At 36.3% G+C, this 16,173-nt stretch overlaps 1 protein-coding gene across 1 annotated transcript in view; it reads right to left on the reverse strand.

The window, feature by feature from the left end:
- Positions 1-16,173, reverse strand: part of itpr2 (inositol 1,4,5-trisphosphate receptor, type 2) — an 82,976-nt gene that overhangs the window by 51,949 nt on the left and 14,854 nt on the right. The window contains exons 6-31 of the mRNA XM_059506657.1: positions 15,946-16,044; positions 15,218-15,301; positions 14,992-15,138; positions 13,664-13,759; positions 11,997-12,047; positions 10,194-10,342; positions 9,619-9,718; positions 9,369-9,532; positions 9,012-9,153; positions 8,777-8,935; positions 8,526-8,698; positions 7,649-7,768; positions 7,340-7,522; positions 6,957-7,208; positions 6,701-6,848; positions 4,898-5,045; positions 4,611-4,798; positions 4,349-4,469; positions 4,189-4,240; positions 3,169-3,337; positions 2,870-3,037; positions 2,009-2,098; positions 1,805-1,930; positions 1,465-1,587; positions 1,123-1,323; positions 602-844 (exon numbers count right to left, since the gene is read on the reverse strand). Coding sequence (XP_059362640.1) covers positions 602-844; positions 1,123-1,323; positions 1,465-1,587; positions 1,805-1,930; positions 2,009-2,098; positions 2,870-3,037; positions 3,169-3,337; positions 4,189-4,240; positions 4,349-4,469; positions 4,611-4,798; positions 4,898-5,045; positions 6,701-6,848; positions 6,957-7,208; positions 7,340-7,522; positions 7,649-7,768; positions 8,526-8,698; positions 8,777-8,935; positions 9,012-9,153; positions 9,369-9,532; positions 9,619-9,718; positions 10,194-10,342; positions 11,997-12,047; positions 13,664-13,759; positions 14,992-15,138; positions 15,218-15,301; positions 15,946-16,044 — 3,696 coding nt within the window. The remainder of the gene's footprint in view (positions 1-601; positions 845-1,122; positions 1,324-1,464; positions 1,588-1,804; positions 1,931-2,008; positions 2,099-2,869; positions 3,038-3,168; positions 3,338-4,188; positions 4,241-4,348; positions 4,470-4,610; positions 4,799-4,897; positions 5,046-6,700; positions 6,849-6,956; positions 7,209-7,339; positions 7,523-7,648; positions 7,769-8,525; positions 8,699-8,776; positions 8,936-9,011; positions 9,154-9,368; positions 9,533-9,618; positions 9,719-10,193; positions 10,343-11,996; positions 12,048-13,663; positions 13,760-14,991; positions 15,139-15,217; positions 15,302-15,945; positions 16,045-16,173) is intronic.

Below are 16,173 nucleotides of genomic sequence, written 5' to 3' on the forward strand. Positions count from 1 at the left end.
TCACATTAAGAAGATTATATTTTGTGTGAACTGTAATATATTTTTTCAGGATACTTTGATGTTCAAAAGTACAGAATTAATTCGAGATAGAAATGAAATGACTTTTCCGACAATTATGACCAACTGAATGCATGCTAGATGAACGAAAGAATGAATTTCTTAAATCAGACTTGATGCACACACAGGTTGCCAGATTGACGATGAATGAAATTAAATGCGCTCTTTTTTCTGCCAACTGGCAACCCGAGGTGCCGAAATTCAATTAAACTGGCAGAAGGCGGGTTTCACAAACCAAAACAGAGATGGACATGCACATATTCAAAAGAGAATAACTGACTGAAGCATTGTTTTTCAGGTAAACAAGTATGTTTCCTAAATATGCAAACATATTATGGTATTTTTATGCTTTAGTAGAGTCAAAAACTTACATACATAGCATGAGCAAACATTTTGTTCTCCATTATTAGACTAATGTCATTAGATAACTTATAAAAGCTTATAAAAAGCATCATTACACCATAATCAACAGCTGTAGCACTTTTCAAATATGCCATGGTGAGTATTTCAAGAGAACATTCAGGTAGGGTTAATGTTCCATCACCTCTGGAATGCAGCCTTCGTACATGACCACTTTGACAATGTCATCAAGCGGCAGAAGCGAGTTGCACTTGAGCTCTGTATCAACGTTCTTGCCCTCGGTGCAGGCTGCCAGCAGCTCCACTAAGGTGATGTGGTACGCTAGAGCATCATTCTCCTCCCGCGGAGACAACATCATATTTTGCAGCACCGGGAAAGAGGCACGGTCATTGTAGAAAACCAACACGTCTTCTCCTCCATTCACCAGCTACGGCCCAAAACAAACACAATGTCCGATTTCGCTCTACTAACACATAACTTCACTTTTATGTGAAGGGAAGTCTATATTGACAATTAGTGGAGAGTGATACGAAAATGAGTATTACAATATTCTCAAAATAACTAATAAACATCACAAAATTATAAAAAAATAAAACAATAGATATTAAAATCTAATTATTTTCAAAATATATGATTAATTATAATTAATAAATAAATAAATTAATATTTTTAATATTCTGAGTATATATTCTAAGTCCTTCTGACCTCATTCATGACTTTGCATTGACATTCCTTCACGTATTTGCCATCGGCTTTCACGATGGTTTGGAGGAAGCGCAGGTACTGCACGTGACGGCCGTGGGTCTCGATGCAGTGCACGAAGTGATGCACCACGCGGTCGCTGATCTCATTGCACAGGTGGTAGTTGTTCCTGAAGATGTAGCACATGGTTTTTGCCTCCAGAAGCTGAGAGAAGCAAAGTGAAAATTAAATAAAACAGCATCAGAATTCCCCTTTAACACCAAATAATCTAATTATTAATTGAAAGGATGTGTAATGCTCATTAACAGTGTCCTCAGCTGAAATCAACTCAGTGGTGACACGCACCCCAGGGGTGAGGAAGAGGTTGAGGTGTTTGTGCAGCAGCGCCTGGTTCTGAGGGTTATCTCTGCAGAAGTACTGAAGGAAAGTGTGGGCTAGAGACATGATCTCGTCCATCTTTTCATCCCCCTGAAGACAGAGAAGCAATAGTTTGGCAGCATAAGGATCTCAATATGACAATCTCCAGGTCTAGATTTATTTTACAGGAGCATATGATAATGTGGTAAACCCACCATGATATGGTAAAACCACTTCTGAATTAATGAACAAAATTTGTTAATGCCTGGTTGTGGAATCTATAAAATACTGAACTGATCATTTAAGCACTGAGGGAATGTCCACTCACCTTCTCATATGGGATCTGGAGGAGGTCCAGCACTACAGTGTGAGCTCCCATGTTCTTCAACAGCCTCTGCTGCTGCACACGGATCTTCTTACCGGGAGAGCAGAGTTTACTGAGACTCAGCAGGATCTGCATCAGAAACAAAATCACAAGTTTGAAGTTTTCAAATAATTAAAACTGAAGAACTCGGTTTAAAAAAGTTCCCACCTCTTTGACGATTTTGTAGTTGTTGGCTTTGTTGCTGTCTATTTGAGGTTTATTGTTCCCATCCTGCACTGGGCTCAAGATACCTGCTTCCTAGAAACCAGAAATGAAGGTGTGAAATCGAGAAATTTTGTGCCTCATAAGAGATAACCATTTAACTCTTATTTTAGAATTATTTATATATTACCATTATACTATATATTATATTTTGAATTAAATTTTATAAAAAAAATTTTTTTTCAATTTAAGTTTAAGTATTCATAATTGTATGTAAAATATGCAATTATGTATACATATAATTTTATATATTTTTTTTTATTTATTATGTGCTTTTGATATAGATTTTTTTTATTTTGAGTAGTTAAGTAATTAAACTTAAATTAATATTAAGATTTAAAAGAAACTAATTGAAAAGTTTTTGTAAGGTTTTTTTTTTTTAAGTTCTTTATATAAAGTATTTATATTTTATTTACAGCATCATTTCAATAAATAATTTTTTTGCTTTTTGACAACAAGAGAAAAAAAATTACGAAAATTGTAAAAAATTATTACTAAACTACAAAGAAAATAAAACGTAATGTACATTATGATTATTACTTATATCAGTATTATGAGTTTATCACAATTTATTAAATATAATGTTGGTCAATCTATAATTATTAGGACAAAATTATTAGTGAACTAATCTTATGAGGGTCACAAAATTAATCCACATCAAACATTAACTGCTGTTTCAAAGTCTTACAAAATAAGATGGCAAACGTATTCTCTCTGCTGTATCTACAATACACTGGAGAGAGGAAGCAAATCTGCTGTATCACAATTTAGCAATATGCTTGCAGTGTTTCTCCAGTAGGTGCACACCTCCAAATTCTGCTCTTTGTTTTGATTCTCCCCAATGTCTTCATTGCTGTAACCTCCACTCTTCTCAACCCAGAGCTCAGACTTCTCCACAGTCAGCCGCAGCTGGTCCAGACTTGCCTTAATCTTCTTATAATTCTCCACATCCTCCTCAGAAACCAGCAACTGGACCTGCAAAACAAACACCATTTTAATTGGCCATTAGCAACATTAAAACATGTGGTTCTTCCATTAAAACAGGATATTTAAAAGCTGTGCTATAGTCTCAATACACTGATGAGAAGTATGAGTGAGAGTGAGACCTGTTTGAAAGCCTGCAGAACTTCGGCTCTCTGGCTGAAGTGTTTGAAGATGAGCTGAAGAGAGCCGGAGACCAGCGGAGGGTAGTCCTGCATGATGAGGTGAATAAGCACCCTCAGAAACGTCTGACCGCCTTCATCATCGAGGTCCACCGAGCTCCTCTCTTTAGCACTGTGAACACAACAGCACAAGATCGGAATCAGTAATGATGAAGCCAATCCTAAAGGAACATGGAAGTCCTAAAGACACAGCAGCAAAAAAAAAAAAAAAAAAACTAAATTACAGAAATGTTAACAAGTTTATTGTGTTATATCTTGGGCAAGTTTGTTCATATTGTTTTTTTTTATTATTCAATCTGAGTAGCAAACAGCACACTGCTTCTTTTTATTGTCATTAAAAAAAAAACACATAAAAGGTAAAAATGCCTTTTGAAATCAATTTAAAAAAAAGGGGGGAAATGTTTTATTTAGACTACCGATCAAAATCTAAGGTCAGTAATATTTTTGGTATGCTTAAAAAAAAAAAAAAGAAAATTATATTAAGCAAGAATGCATTAAATTGATCAAAGGTGAAACAACTTGTAACAAATTGTTACAATACAATTTCAAATAAATACTGTTCTTTTGAACACTCTATTAATCAAATCCTGAAAATGTTACGCAGCACAACTGTTTTTAACATTTATAATAATAAGACAACATTTATTGATCACAAAACCAACATATTGAATTTTTGAAAAACAGAATGATTTCTGAAGGATCTAAATAATGTAATGACTGCTGAAAATTAAGCGTTGCCATCATATGAATAAACTGAATATTTAAATATATTAAAACATAAAACAGTTATTCCAAATTGTAACAATATTTCACAATATTACTGTATTGACAGTCTGACTTATTTCAGCCCATTTAAAAAAGGCAGTATCGGTGCTAAAAGTGATTCAGGTATCACAAATCAATCATATTTTATACACCAAAAAAAAAAAAACACATGAATCATGCAAGAAATCATTCCCTCACCTCCCTGAAAACATGTTCTCTGCTTTCTCCGCAATCTCCTCAATGTTTGGCTCTGGAACATACCACAGTAATATTAAAACATACCAAAAATAAACTAAATCAACTGCATGGTGTGGTTGGAAATGAATTTATATTACTGTATATTTCATGAAACTCTCACCAGACATGACAGGAACTTCTGCCAATGAAACAGAAGTGTCCAAAGTCTGGTCGCCAAACTCTTTTTTATAGATAGACAGCAGATAGGTGATGCGGTAATCGAGACGCACATTCAGAATGAACTAGAAATAGAAAAGATGAAAAGAAAAAGGATGCCAACATTTAACAGAACCTCCAAAACTTTCTTTGACATAAACTTGAGTCCGCGTTGTATAACTGATAAATTTAGTTCATTGAGATGCAACAGTCTACAAGGGCATCACCTGCAGAATCTCAATAATCCTGAGCTTGGTGTCCATCACCATGACGTTCTGGTTGTCAGGGAGACAGATTTGCTTTCCATGGATTGGCTGAGCATCAGGGAGACAGAGAGGCATTATCAAGCCTCTGCTCAGAACCATCTGAGTCACCATCTCACCCACACCGTGGATGGTACGCATCACATTATTACCTACACAAACACAGCCCTGAAGTGTTACACCGCCTCAAGGACAAGCAGCTATTATCTTGCAAAACAAACACTGAAGACAGCTTTAAAACGGGGTCTCACCTCCCTCGGGGCTCTTGTTGAGTTTGAACATAAATGTGGAAGTGGGTTGGATGATGTCCAGGATGGCCAGTAGTGTGCGTGTGAGGCACAGCAGCTCATTAAAACTGTAGAAGCCAAAGTAGACCAGGTTACGCGCCAGGTGGACCACCTGTTAGAAGGACAGACAGAGGAAAAGCAATTCAAATTCAAAGTGTTAGAGACTGAAACATCAGTATTCTGGTAGAGCTAATGCAGTCAATCTGCTCTGTCCTCTGGACACGTCACATAATACACTCAAGAAAAACATCAAAGCTGGCACACCAATACAAAACAAACAGACAGACGAGCATGAAGTGCAACATAAGCTCCATGTGACTGATTCACTAAAAAGAACACAAAATGAGGCACTACAAAGAACCAATTCAATTGTTCAGGAATCAGTTTGACTTCAAAATAATGCCTAACAAAACACAGTAGACCCTTTTGGAATCCAACTACCTGTACATTGGATGTGCTGTATTTTTCATTCACTAATAGAGTCATTCACTCAGGAATCGATTGGACTATACCAGTCAGGCTGTATTGATGAATTTGATTCACTACAATACATTTTATGCCGTGGGAACTAGACCACATTTGTTGTGCTTTATTTTTGATTCACAATATAGAAACAAATCTTTAGAGTCATTCACTCAGGAATTGGTTGGACTACACTGTTTGCACTCTAAAAACAGATTTGATTAAATTTAAAATATAAATAAAAAAAGAGACTACACAGGTTGTTCTGTATGTTTTTGATTTACTAAACAGAACCATTCATTCAGGATTCAACTGAAGTACAGCAGTCATGTTGTATGGAGTGATTTGATTCACAAAAAAAAAAGCAGCTTATACTCTAAGAATCACAAGATGGGGAACTGAACTACGCAGTTTGAACTTGATGACTGATTCTCTACAAAGAACCAACTAATTTGTTTGGGTATTTATTGGACCATTTGTGCTGCATGGATAGATTTGAATGATCAAATTCACTTGGCAGTCAGACTACACTGGATGTGCTGTGTTTTTGATTCAATAAATGGAGCCTATTCCTTAGAATCATTTGTTCAGGAATCAATGGACTACATTAGTAGTCCTGATTCACTAAAATAAAAGCAGCTTATAAGAGACATTAGCTCAGGAACTATACTACAATGTTTGCGCTGTAAGGATAAATCTGATTTACTAACAAACAAAAAAAAGCTCTTTAATACCATTAATTTGAGAATTAGACTCTTCTGGCCATGCAGTGATTTTAACCAACTCACAACTACAGTGAGTGACCAGCACTGACTAGACCAGTCATGCTATATGAACAAATCTGCATCATTAAAAAAAGCCTATTAAAGTCATCAGTCGGATAATTGGACTAGAATTGGTGCTTGTATGGTTTTGATTCATTTTAAAGAATCAACTCTTCAGAGTGATTCATTGACTACACTGATTTTGCTACATTAATCAATCTAAACCACTGAGAAAAAAGCTTATAAGAGTCATTTTTTTGGAATTGACAACCCTGGGGTGCGTTTCCCAAAAGCAACTATGCTTGCAAGTTCCGTCATTACCAATAGAGTCCAATGGAACTTACCACCTTAGTTAGCTAATGATGCTTTTGGGAAACGCACCCCAGATCAGGCTCTATGTTTCACACTGTAGATTTGGTGTTGGCTGAATAGTAGTGCAGGAAACAATGTCAGAGCATTTCAGAGTATTTATAGTGTTCTGTCCACATTGATGGAAAACTGCACATGTGAGAACCGTTGACGGAACCAAACATAGTCTCACCTCAAGGGTCAATTCATTCTTCTCTCTGTCTCCAAAGGGATCAGGCTGACTGACCACATCTTTGAGATATTCATCAACAAATTGCATAGTAGGCGCAAACTTTCTCTTCATGTCCTCTCTGGATGTGTCTCTGAACTCATAGTCATACCTGTTCACCAATTGTACAGTCAGATAATCTGAACAATACAAAGCAGTTTTATAAATAAAGCCACATAATGGTAGAAGCACCAGAGGCAAAGAGCAGTTTCCATCTTACTCATTGACAGAGATCTTGGAGGGTATCTCAGTCCAGAGGCGTGCATAGCGAACAGGAACCACAGCCTCCTGAGGGTCGCGGTCCACATGCATGTGCAGCATCAGACGACAAAATGAGGCACGCAGGTTGTAAGGCAGGCAGTCATCAAACATGCAGCGGAGGATTAGATCTACTGGCAGCTGACTGGAAATCTGATTGATGGCCAGATACTGCCGATCCAGGCACATTTTAGCGAAAAGATTGAGTTGACACCTGAGAATGGATAGACATTTATATGTACTCCCATTTAAAAAGAATGAAAAACCCTGCTTATATGTTAAATCAATAAATAAACTAAATAAAATGAAATACACTATCTTTCAAAGATGTGATTGAGCTCTAACCTGTAGTAGGTGATGACTTCAACTTCTGATTTTTGTCCATCCTTGGCATCCTGAGCCAGGTGACGGATGGATTTCCCATGAGGCTCTTTGTCGTTATCAATCCAGTATAGCCATACCTCTTCATCATCACAATCCTCCGGGAATAAAGATGACTCCAGAGAACTCTCTGTGTGTGGGATCAGTCTACGGAAACATAAACCCAGTCATACATCTTAATATAATACAAAACGACCTTGTCACTATTAGAGTTATTAGAGTTTCATCCCATTATTCTGAGTCATTGTTATATAGCTAATCCAAGGATCTCACTTGGTCTGGATGAGGATGTCTGCGTTGGTAGGGTTCAGCATGAATTTACAAATCAGTTCCTGAGTGACAGGAATTGCTGTTTTGTTGGAGACGCACAGGTCAGACAAATAATCCAGAAACCTGGGAAAAAAATGCACAATAAACTATACAGTTTACTATGAGACCACCACTAACCAATGAGAAAACAGCACTTGTATCAAATGCAAGAATCAAAGCTTCATTCACACTACTATTTGAAAGTATCAGTAATATTTTTTAATTCAGTGCATTAAATGTATCAAAAGTGACAGTCAAGACTTTTACATTGTTGCGATTTTTTTTTGAAAATAAATCCGGTTTCTTTTCATTTTCTATTCATCACAGAATCCTAAGAAAAATATATCACTGTTTCCAAAAAAATAGAAAATCAAGCAGCAACTGTTTTAACACTTATAATACAAAAACCCCCACTAAATTAGCATATTAGAATGATTTCTGATAGATTATGTGATCCTGAAGTCTGAAGTAGCAGCTGCTGAAAATTCAGCTCTGCCATCACAAGAGTGTATTTTATTATATTTTAAAACATAAAATCAAAAATGTCATTTTAAATTGTAATATTTCAGAATAGAACTAATCTGGAATCTAAATTATACTAATGGGACAAATAATCTTATAAAAATAAAATCCTAATTTGAAAAAATAATAAATTATTGACTATCCAGCAGAATATTACAGTATGTGTCCTAAAAATCTCTTATTTGATCCCAATACACTGGTTCCAAATGACAGAGGATCCATTCGTTTTACTTAAAGATTTCATCATTCCTGTAGCATTTTCTGCCGGTACTGGTTAGTGCCAAACATTTGAGAGGATGTCTAAATCTCTGGGTCAGACCTGGGCTCTCTGTTCCTGCGCAGAAGTTTGACAAAGGTCTCAATCTCACGTGCAGTAATGTGTTTCTCTAAAAGCTTGCGGTTGTTGTGCAGGAGAGCAGTGATTGTATCTTCGGCCAGGATCTCATAGCCGATTTGAGCCTGCATGATGGAAAAATTCTTGGCTATGTACTCCTGTGAAAAAGAAGCCACGTATATTAATCTACTGGACAACCCTAATAATTCGAACTGATAACTGAAGATGTTCCTTGCCTGATTCTTGCGGTAATCTTGTTGGGAATGGCGTAGAATTCTGTAACACAGTTGTAGCATGTACTTAAATGGAGCATTGCGCTGCTCCCCCATATCTTCCAGCTTCGGCATGGGCGAGTCTTTAACCTCAGAAAACGGGGCTTTAAGAATTCCAAAGATCTGCAAAGATAAAAACGACAGTCAGAAATTTGCCGTGCAATTCACGATCCTTTAAGAATCAACTGTTGGAGCAAACCTGTGCCAGGATGTTCTGCTCTCTCATGAGTTTCTGCCTCTCTCTGTTGGGGTTTGAAATGACCACAGACAGCACGTCCTGTCCGTTGTTCGGTACATCGCATACAAAGAAGATCAAATCCTCCAAAAGCTTAATAGTAAACCTAAACGTAAAAATGCAAGAGTAAGTATGTTTTTAAAACTATACATGCATAATAGTGATCTCATTTTACTTCCTTGGCTTGAAAGTAACTTCTGTGTGAGCTGTGCTTCATACATTTCTATGCTATTGACAATGGACAATGCTAGTGTGCAAAAAAAAAAATTCTATTGTGACCGCACCTTAAATTCAAAGGCCTTCAGTAAGTATGATGTATACCTGCGTTCATTTGCAACTGCAAAATTGCTGATCCTCAAAATATGCACAAACATCTCCAAGACCTTGTTGGCATCATTGGCAAAATCCAAATCTCGGACTTCTGACAGGGGGACAGAATTAATGGAAAACGCCTCCTTGTCCTCCTTCATGTGGCAAGTGCCGATCTGTTCAAATAAACAGAGAAATTACACAATCTTTCCTTGACGAGACTAATTTTTCTTTCGAAAAAAAAATAAAGGAAATAAACAACCTTGAGCATAACGGGTCGTTCCTCCTCGACATCGATGGGAATGTTAGTACTCGTCACCCAAGTGTTTGTGCACAAGTTCCTGAGTCTCACATAGGAGTTCCTAAAAAAGGACATATTTTCAAGGAATCGAACCCATGACCTTGCAGTTGTTAGAATAATGCTGATTTTTCAGCTATACCCAGCAGTACATTTGGCATAGTATGTACTCCTATCCCATCGATAGCATGTAATAGGGACTTGAATAAAAATACTAATCTGGACAAATGGCTTCATAAATGTATTTTAAAATCTAAATGGTTACTCTAAAAAGGCTTTGTGAGCACTTTAATGCATTGGGAGCACTTGTTCTACAATCATTACTCCCTTTCAAACCCTTACTGCTGCTTTTCCACACCTACATCTCTTAGCTTGCACTTCTGGCCAATTTTGGAGCTTATTTGGAGCTTGTCTCTTTAGGGTAGATTGCTTGTCCCGTTCCTCATTTACGATAAAAGGGTTTGTTAAACAAATAAATGCAAAATCTAAATTTAAGTGGTTTTCATGATTAAAAATCATTTTAGTGTACATGAACAAACCTGGGAACTAGGCAGTCTGCCCGCTGTAAGGTGGTGGCATCCAGTTCAAAAAGAGAGGCGATGTCATTGCCATGGGGCACTGCAACAAGGGTGTAGGGGATCTTGTCAGCCTGCCACTTCTTTTTAGAGTACAACGTGTCTGTGCTGGTCTGAGGTTTGCACAGAGAGACAGGGGAAAGTCACACTGGAGTATAAAAATCCACATATGACAATGCAAGTAACACAGAGTCTGCGTGTACTGTATGTACCATTAATACTGGTTTTAAATATATACACCTTTTCATGATTATGGGTTCCTGTATTTTTTCCTGAATCTACACAGATTTATTTTTACATAACTCAAACCATGGTTATTATCGTTAACTAAAATGAATCTTAAAACTTAAAAAAAAAAAAATCAGCATTAATGCTACTAAAATATGAAAAATATGTACTGTATTATATTATAGCCAGTTGCCAGGGAAATGTTTCTTATTTTCACTGATGTACTAAAATAACAAACTAAAATAAAAATTTATTTAACAATATAAAAAAATCTAAAGCTTACAGAAATAACAAACAAAACAAAATTACTAAATGGAATTAATTAAAATTTTAATGGAAAACATAAAACTAATTTAAACAACAAATAGTATATCAATAATAGTAAAATAAAAACTGAATAATAAAATAAAGTAAAATATATATATAAAAAATACAATAAAATAACCTATTTATAGTAATTCACTTCCAATGGAAGTCTATGGGGCAAAGCATTTAAAAGCAGAAATATGCAACTCTTTAAGCTCTTTGCTGGCAAACAGGATTTGAAGGTTGCATATGACAAGATACTATTAAACTACTACACTTTTATTGTTTATGTCTTCTGGATCTACTTCCATAAAATAATGCATTTTAACTTTTATTCAGTTCCAATGTTATTGCGCAACTGTAAACACATTTTTGCTTGTTTTTAAAAAACTGAAAATTGTTATTCGACAGCATTGAACCTGCAATTCCTACAATGGCCACAGCTCAAATGAATCTTGCAAAAAAAAAAAAAAAAGAAAATCCAGAGAAAAACCCAGAGGTCATCTACAGTGGGGATATTATTCAGGACTGCATCTGTGGCACCGACGGTTTTCACTGCAGCTTTTTGATGGAGGGCTATTTGGAGAGCGGCATTATAAATTCTCCTCTGCTCTGACTCTCTGCAGCTCCTCTGACTCACTCCTCCACTGAAGCAGACAGCACGTCTGCCTGACTCTCACGGGGCACCCCCAGATTCAGACATTATGTAAGGAGCCCCCTCTGCGAGTGTGCATGTGTGTGTGCGAGTGTGTTTGTCTGCGAGGCTGCTGAAGCAGAATGCTAATACAGTGGAAAGGTGCAGTGAGAGATACAGGCGGAAGAGAAAAAAAATCTCCGGAGAGTAGGAGGACGGGAGTTGTGCGAGTCTGTCTGTTGCAGCGTGAAGGAGGGGAGAGAAGCAGATTACGTAATAGTGAAATTGTGCAGGAGAGTTGGGCTGAGCCGCAATGCTGTGTAGACGAGACAGAACGAGTTCGGTTTACTTCAGCAGAGCGAGTCGGACACAAAACTTCAAATACAGTTCAACACAATCAGCAAATGTGATTAATACTTCAAAGATAGTCTCTGCAAACTTCTGTCACTTTTTGTGGTGGCTCTGAGGGGGGGGGGGGGAGTGTGGATTCTATAGAATGGGAAAAGGATCTTCCGTGGAACTCTGCAGATATTTGTCTGTAATTCTGCCAGCCTGGTTATGACTCCGATGGGTTGACATCCAAGTGAGGTCTGACTTACCTCGTTTTTGGTGCTGATACTGTCGGTACGAGCTTTGAAATCAGGATTCACCTGAAAAAGAAGTAGAAGTGTTCATCAAGGTCTTATGGAATACACACAGACATAAAGGGGGGGTTGTTGCATCATTTTTATCTGGACAATAAGCCCTCTGTCTGCCTTGTGCACAGTGGATGGCTGTGACTGATTCTACACCACTGTGACAATAACAATGAGAAGGCTGCCACCTGCAGCCTATCTTCTGCACTTTAAAAATATATATATAAAAAAAAAGGATTAACCTCTGAAAATGTTCTTTTGGAAAGGTTTATCTCTTTGTAGTTTAGAAGACTATTAAAGTTACATGTACTCTACCATTCTAAAGTTTGGGATTAGTAAGATTTGTTTTTTTATAATTTGGAGAAAATTGGGGGCGGGGTGGGGGAATTTAATTTATTTGATCAAGAATACAGTAAAAACAACACAATTGTAAAATTATTAATATATATATTTTTATTTTAATATACCTTAAAACAAAATCTATTCCTTTGATGGTAAAGCTGAATTTTTGACAGCCATTACTCTAGATTACTCTAGATTTCAGCGTCACATTTTAATGCAGATTGGTGTTCAAGAAAAAGATTTCTTATTATTAATGATTTTAATAAAGCAGTTGTGCTACTTAATATTTTTGTCAAAACTTTGATGCATTTTAAGATTACTAATTCTTTGTAACATTGTAAAAGTACAATCACTTTCGATTAATTTAATGTTTTCGCTGAATTAAAGTGGTAAACAAGTATTCATTTGGTCTCAGATGTTTCTCCTTAACAGAAATAATAATAAAATAATATATACACATATACATACATATATACACATATACATACATATACATACATAGAAACACATACATACATATATATACATTATATATATATACATATATACACACATACATACATACATATATATACATTATATATATATATACATATATACACATATATATATACACACATATATACACACACACACACACACACACACACACACACATACATACATACATACATATACACACACACACACACACACACACACACACACATACATATAGACAGATCGATATACAGATCGATAGATGGATACATATAAAATAAATATATTATTTATATTTTTCACTTGCTATTGGGGCATATGGGAATGTAAAAATTATATTTGTTGTAACGACTTCCACTTCTGAGAAACCTGGAAATGGGAGAGAGTGTCCACAAAATTATTTGGAATATTAAAGTTCAGATAATGAGAATTTGGAGTGTTTGATGAGAAATATTTGAGTTGATATTAAGATCTCCTTAAACTTCTTGCTGTCTACAAGAAACAACAGAGATCTCAGAGAGAACTGCCAATACATTCTGACATTCTTCTGATATCAGCATTCAGATAATGTGTTTTTGATTTCAGGGTCAGTTGAGTAAATGCAGCTAAATCACCCAAGTGGTGCAACAGTGAGCTTACTGCTCTAGGAAAAGCTTCATGCGTGCAGCATGCAAATCATTTTAAACCACACAAAGGACAAACAATATAGTAAACGGCTCTTTAACCATAACTGAATAATGCAAAACAGGCAGGGAGGAAAAACTGGATGAGTTTCAGGGAAGGACTAAATGTAGTCATGGAATGCACACCTCCGCTGCAAGGTAGTGTCCCGTGGCCAGGTGTTTGAAGCGAAACAGGCTGTTCCACTGGCCGGCTCCTCCTCTGCAGGGATCATAGTGGACAACCTGAAGCACACGGGGCAGGATAAGAGACTCCAGATTGATTCAGTGCAGCATCATATTGTTCGAACTTCTAAGTAAGAACATATACATTCAAAAGTTCTGGGTACGATGAAGTATTTTTGTTTAAGAAATTAATATTTGTACTTCGCCAGGACAAATTAAATTGATCAAAAGTGACAGTAGATAAAATTTGGACTTTTCGTTTATTAAAAAAAAAAAAATGAAAACATTTGTGCATCACAATATTTTTGTGGAAACTTCAACACTGATAATAGGGGTGCACCGATCAAGATCGGCCAATCAGTCAGTAAAGCCGGTTCTCTAATCACCGGTAAATTCCATCAGGTGCATGCTTTCACATGGAGCAGCTGTTACTATACAGAGCCGTTGTTTATTGACGAGCTGCGCAAATCCACGTTCATTATCAGCATTTATTTGTGCAGCTAGTCAGTTAACAACGGTGTTCTGTCGATTTGTACTACGCTGTCAGATTTTCCTACCTCCCACTAAAACAGTGGGTAGTGCAATTCGACAAAGAAAAATGCTACTGTAAAGTTATGGTTTATTAACGTCTACACCTACCACAACCCTAAACCTACCCTTACAGTACTGCAAATACAGTAATTAAGTAATTATGTATTATATTCACGGTTGTAGCTAGAAGGGATACAGCTACAGGAAACCAACAATAAACATTCTCCTCTACCAATTAGATTGCATTTTTATTAAAGTCTACACCTACCCCAACCCTAAACCTACCCTTACAGTAATGCAGATACATTAAATATCATTGTTTCGCATGAGAAAAAGAACGCGATATTGATGTGCGCATGCGCAGTAAACCCGGGTAGGAAAATCTGACAGGTAGGATAAATTGTCAGGACAACGGCTCTGTGTAGTAACAGCTGCTCTGTGAAATCACGCACCTGATGGAATTTACCGCTGATTAGAGAACCAGCTTTACTGACGAGATGCGCATTAATGATCGGCCCACCCCTAATTGATAATAATAAGAAATGAAAACTGGAGTAATGACTGCTGAATATTCAGCTTTGTCATCACAGAAATAACTAAATTACTCAAAGATTTTTCAAAAACATTATAAAAAGACTCATTGACCCCAAACTTTTGAACAGTAGTGTGTATCCCATTTATAAACCATAAAATGTTATACATTTTACTTCACTACAAACATATAGATAACTTAAGTTTGTGAACAAGAAAAACATTCGTACCTCCACTTCCCATAGTGCTTTTGAACTGGTGGCGGAGGTTGCTGATTGGCGGAGAGTGGTTCGTAAGAAGACATACTGCTGCTTTTTGTACTCATCACAAGTAAGAAACTTTTCTTGCTCGGCATGAAACAACCTCACCACATCCCCCTGAGTGAATCAGAGAGAGACAAATGATTAGAGAGATATTATAAACCACATTCAATCCATCACTCCCCACAAGACTCACCCCTTTTAATACGTCATCTCTGTATTCACTGAATTTCATGAAAAGAGTGACCTTCCAACTGGTGTTGCAGTTCAAAGCGTTAACCTGACAGACCGGAAATACAAAACATCGTTATTTCCATTACTTTTTCATGACTTTTCTACTTGTGTGACTGATTAACTGAAAAGAACCAACTCAAAAAACAATTATAATCACAAATTAAAATTTCTTTTACTTTCACTTTTCATACTATATATTTTTACTTTAAGATTATTGCAAATTTTTTAAGTACATCGAGATGATTTTAGTAGTAATTTAAAGTAATGCTGTCAAATGATTAATCACATCCAAAATAAAATATATTGTTTACACAAAATGTGTGTGTGTGTGTACTGTGTATATTTACATGTATATATTTATATTCATATAAATTGTATAATATATAAATATATTTAACAAAAAATACATGTACAGTATGTGTGTGCATTTAAGATAGATAGATTTCTATTCTTCGTGAATAAAATATTCTTCTTGAGTGATATATTTCTAAAAAGCAAAACTTGAAAATCTCTATAGAAATTTCCTTGACTTCTTCAAGATTTATAACATTATATAAATTTTCTAAGCCTGGAATCCCACAATTTGCCTTATATTTACAGGTTTTCCACCACCATGGGAACTCGGTAATTAGTACAATGCATCTCATTATCTCACTAACAGTGCTGCTAAGAACACAACCGGTGTCTGACCTCTTTGCAGCCACGGTTATCCAGGAGTTCGATGTTGCTGGCGTGGAGAGGCTGTCCTGCATTTACAGGCATTAGAACCACTTTATCTCCAAGCACCACCTACAAACACATACACATATATAACACTGCATTCAACCACAGAGGTTTCTGTTGTTCTGTTTCTGTTGTCAACAATGAAAGAAACCAAATGACATCACATCCTGTGACATGCAGAGTTTGGAAACTGGT

The sequence above is a fragment of the Carassius carassius genome, chromosome 23, assembly GCF_963082965.1.
Source record: "Carassius carassius chromosome 23, fCarCar2.1, whole genome shotgun sequence".
NCBI lineage: Eukaryota > Metazoa > Chordata > Actinopteri > Cypriniformes > Cyprinidae > Carassius > Carassius carassius.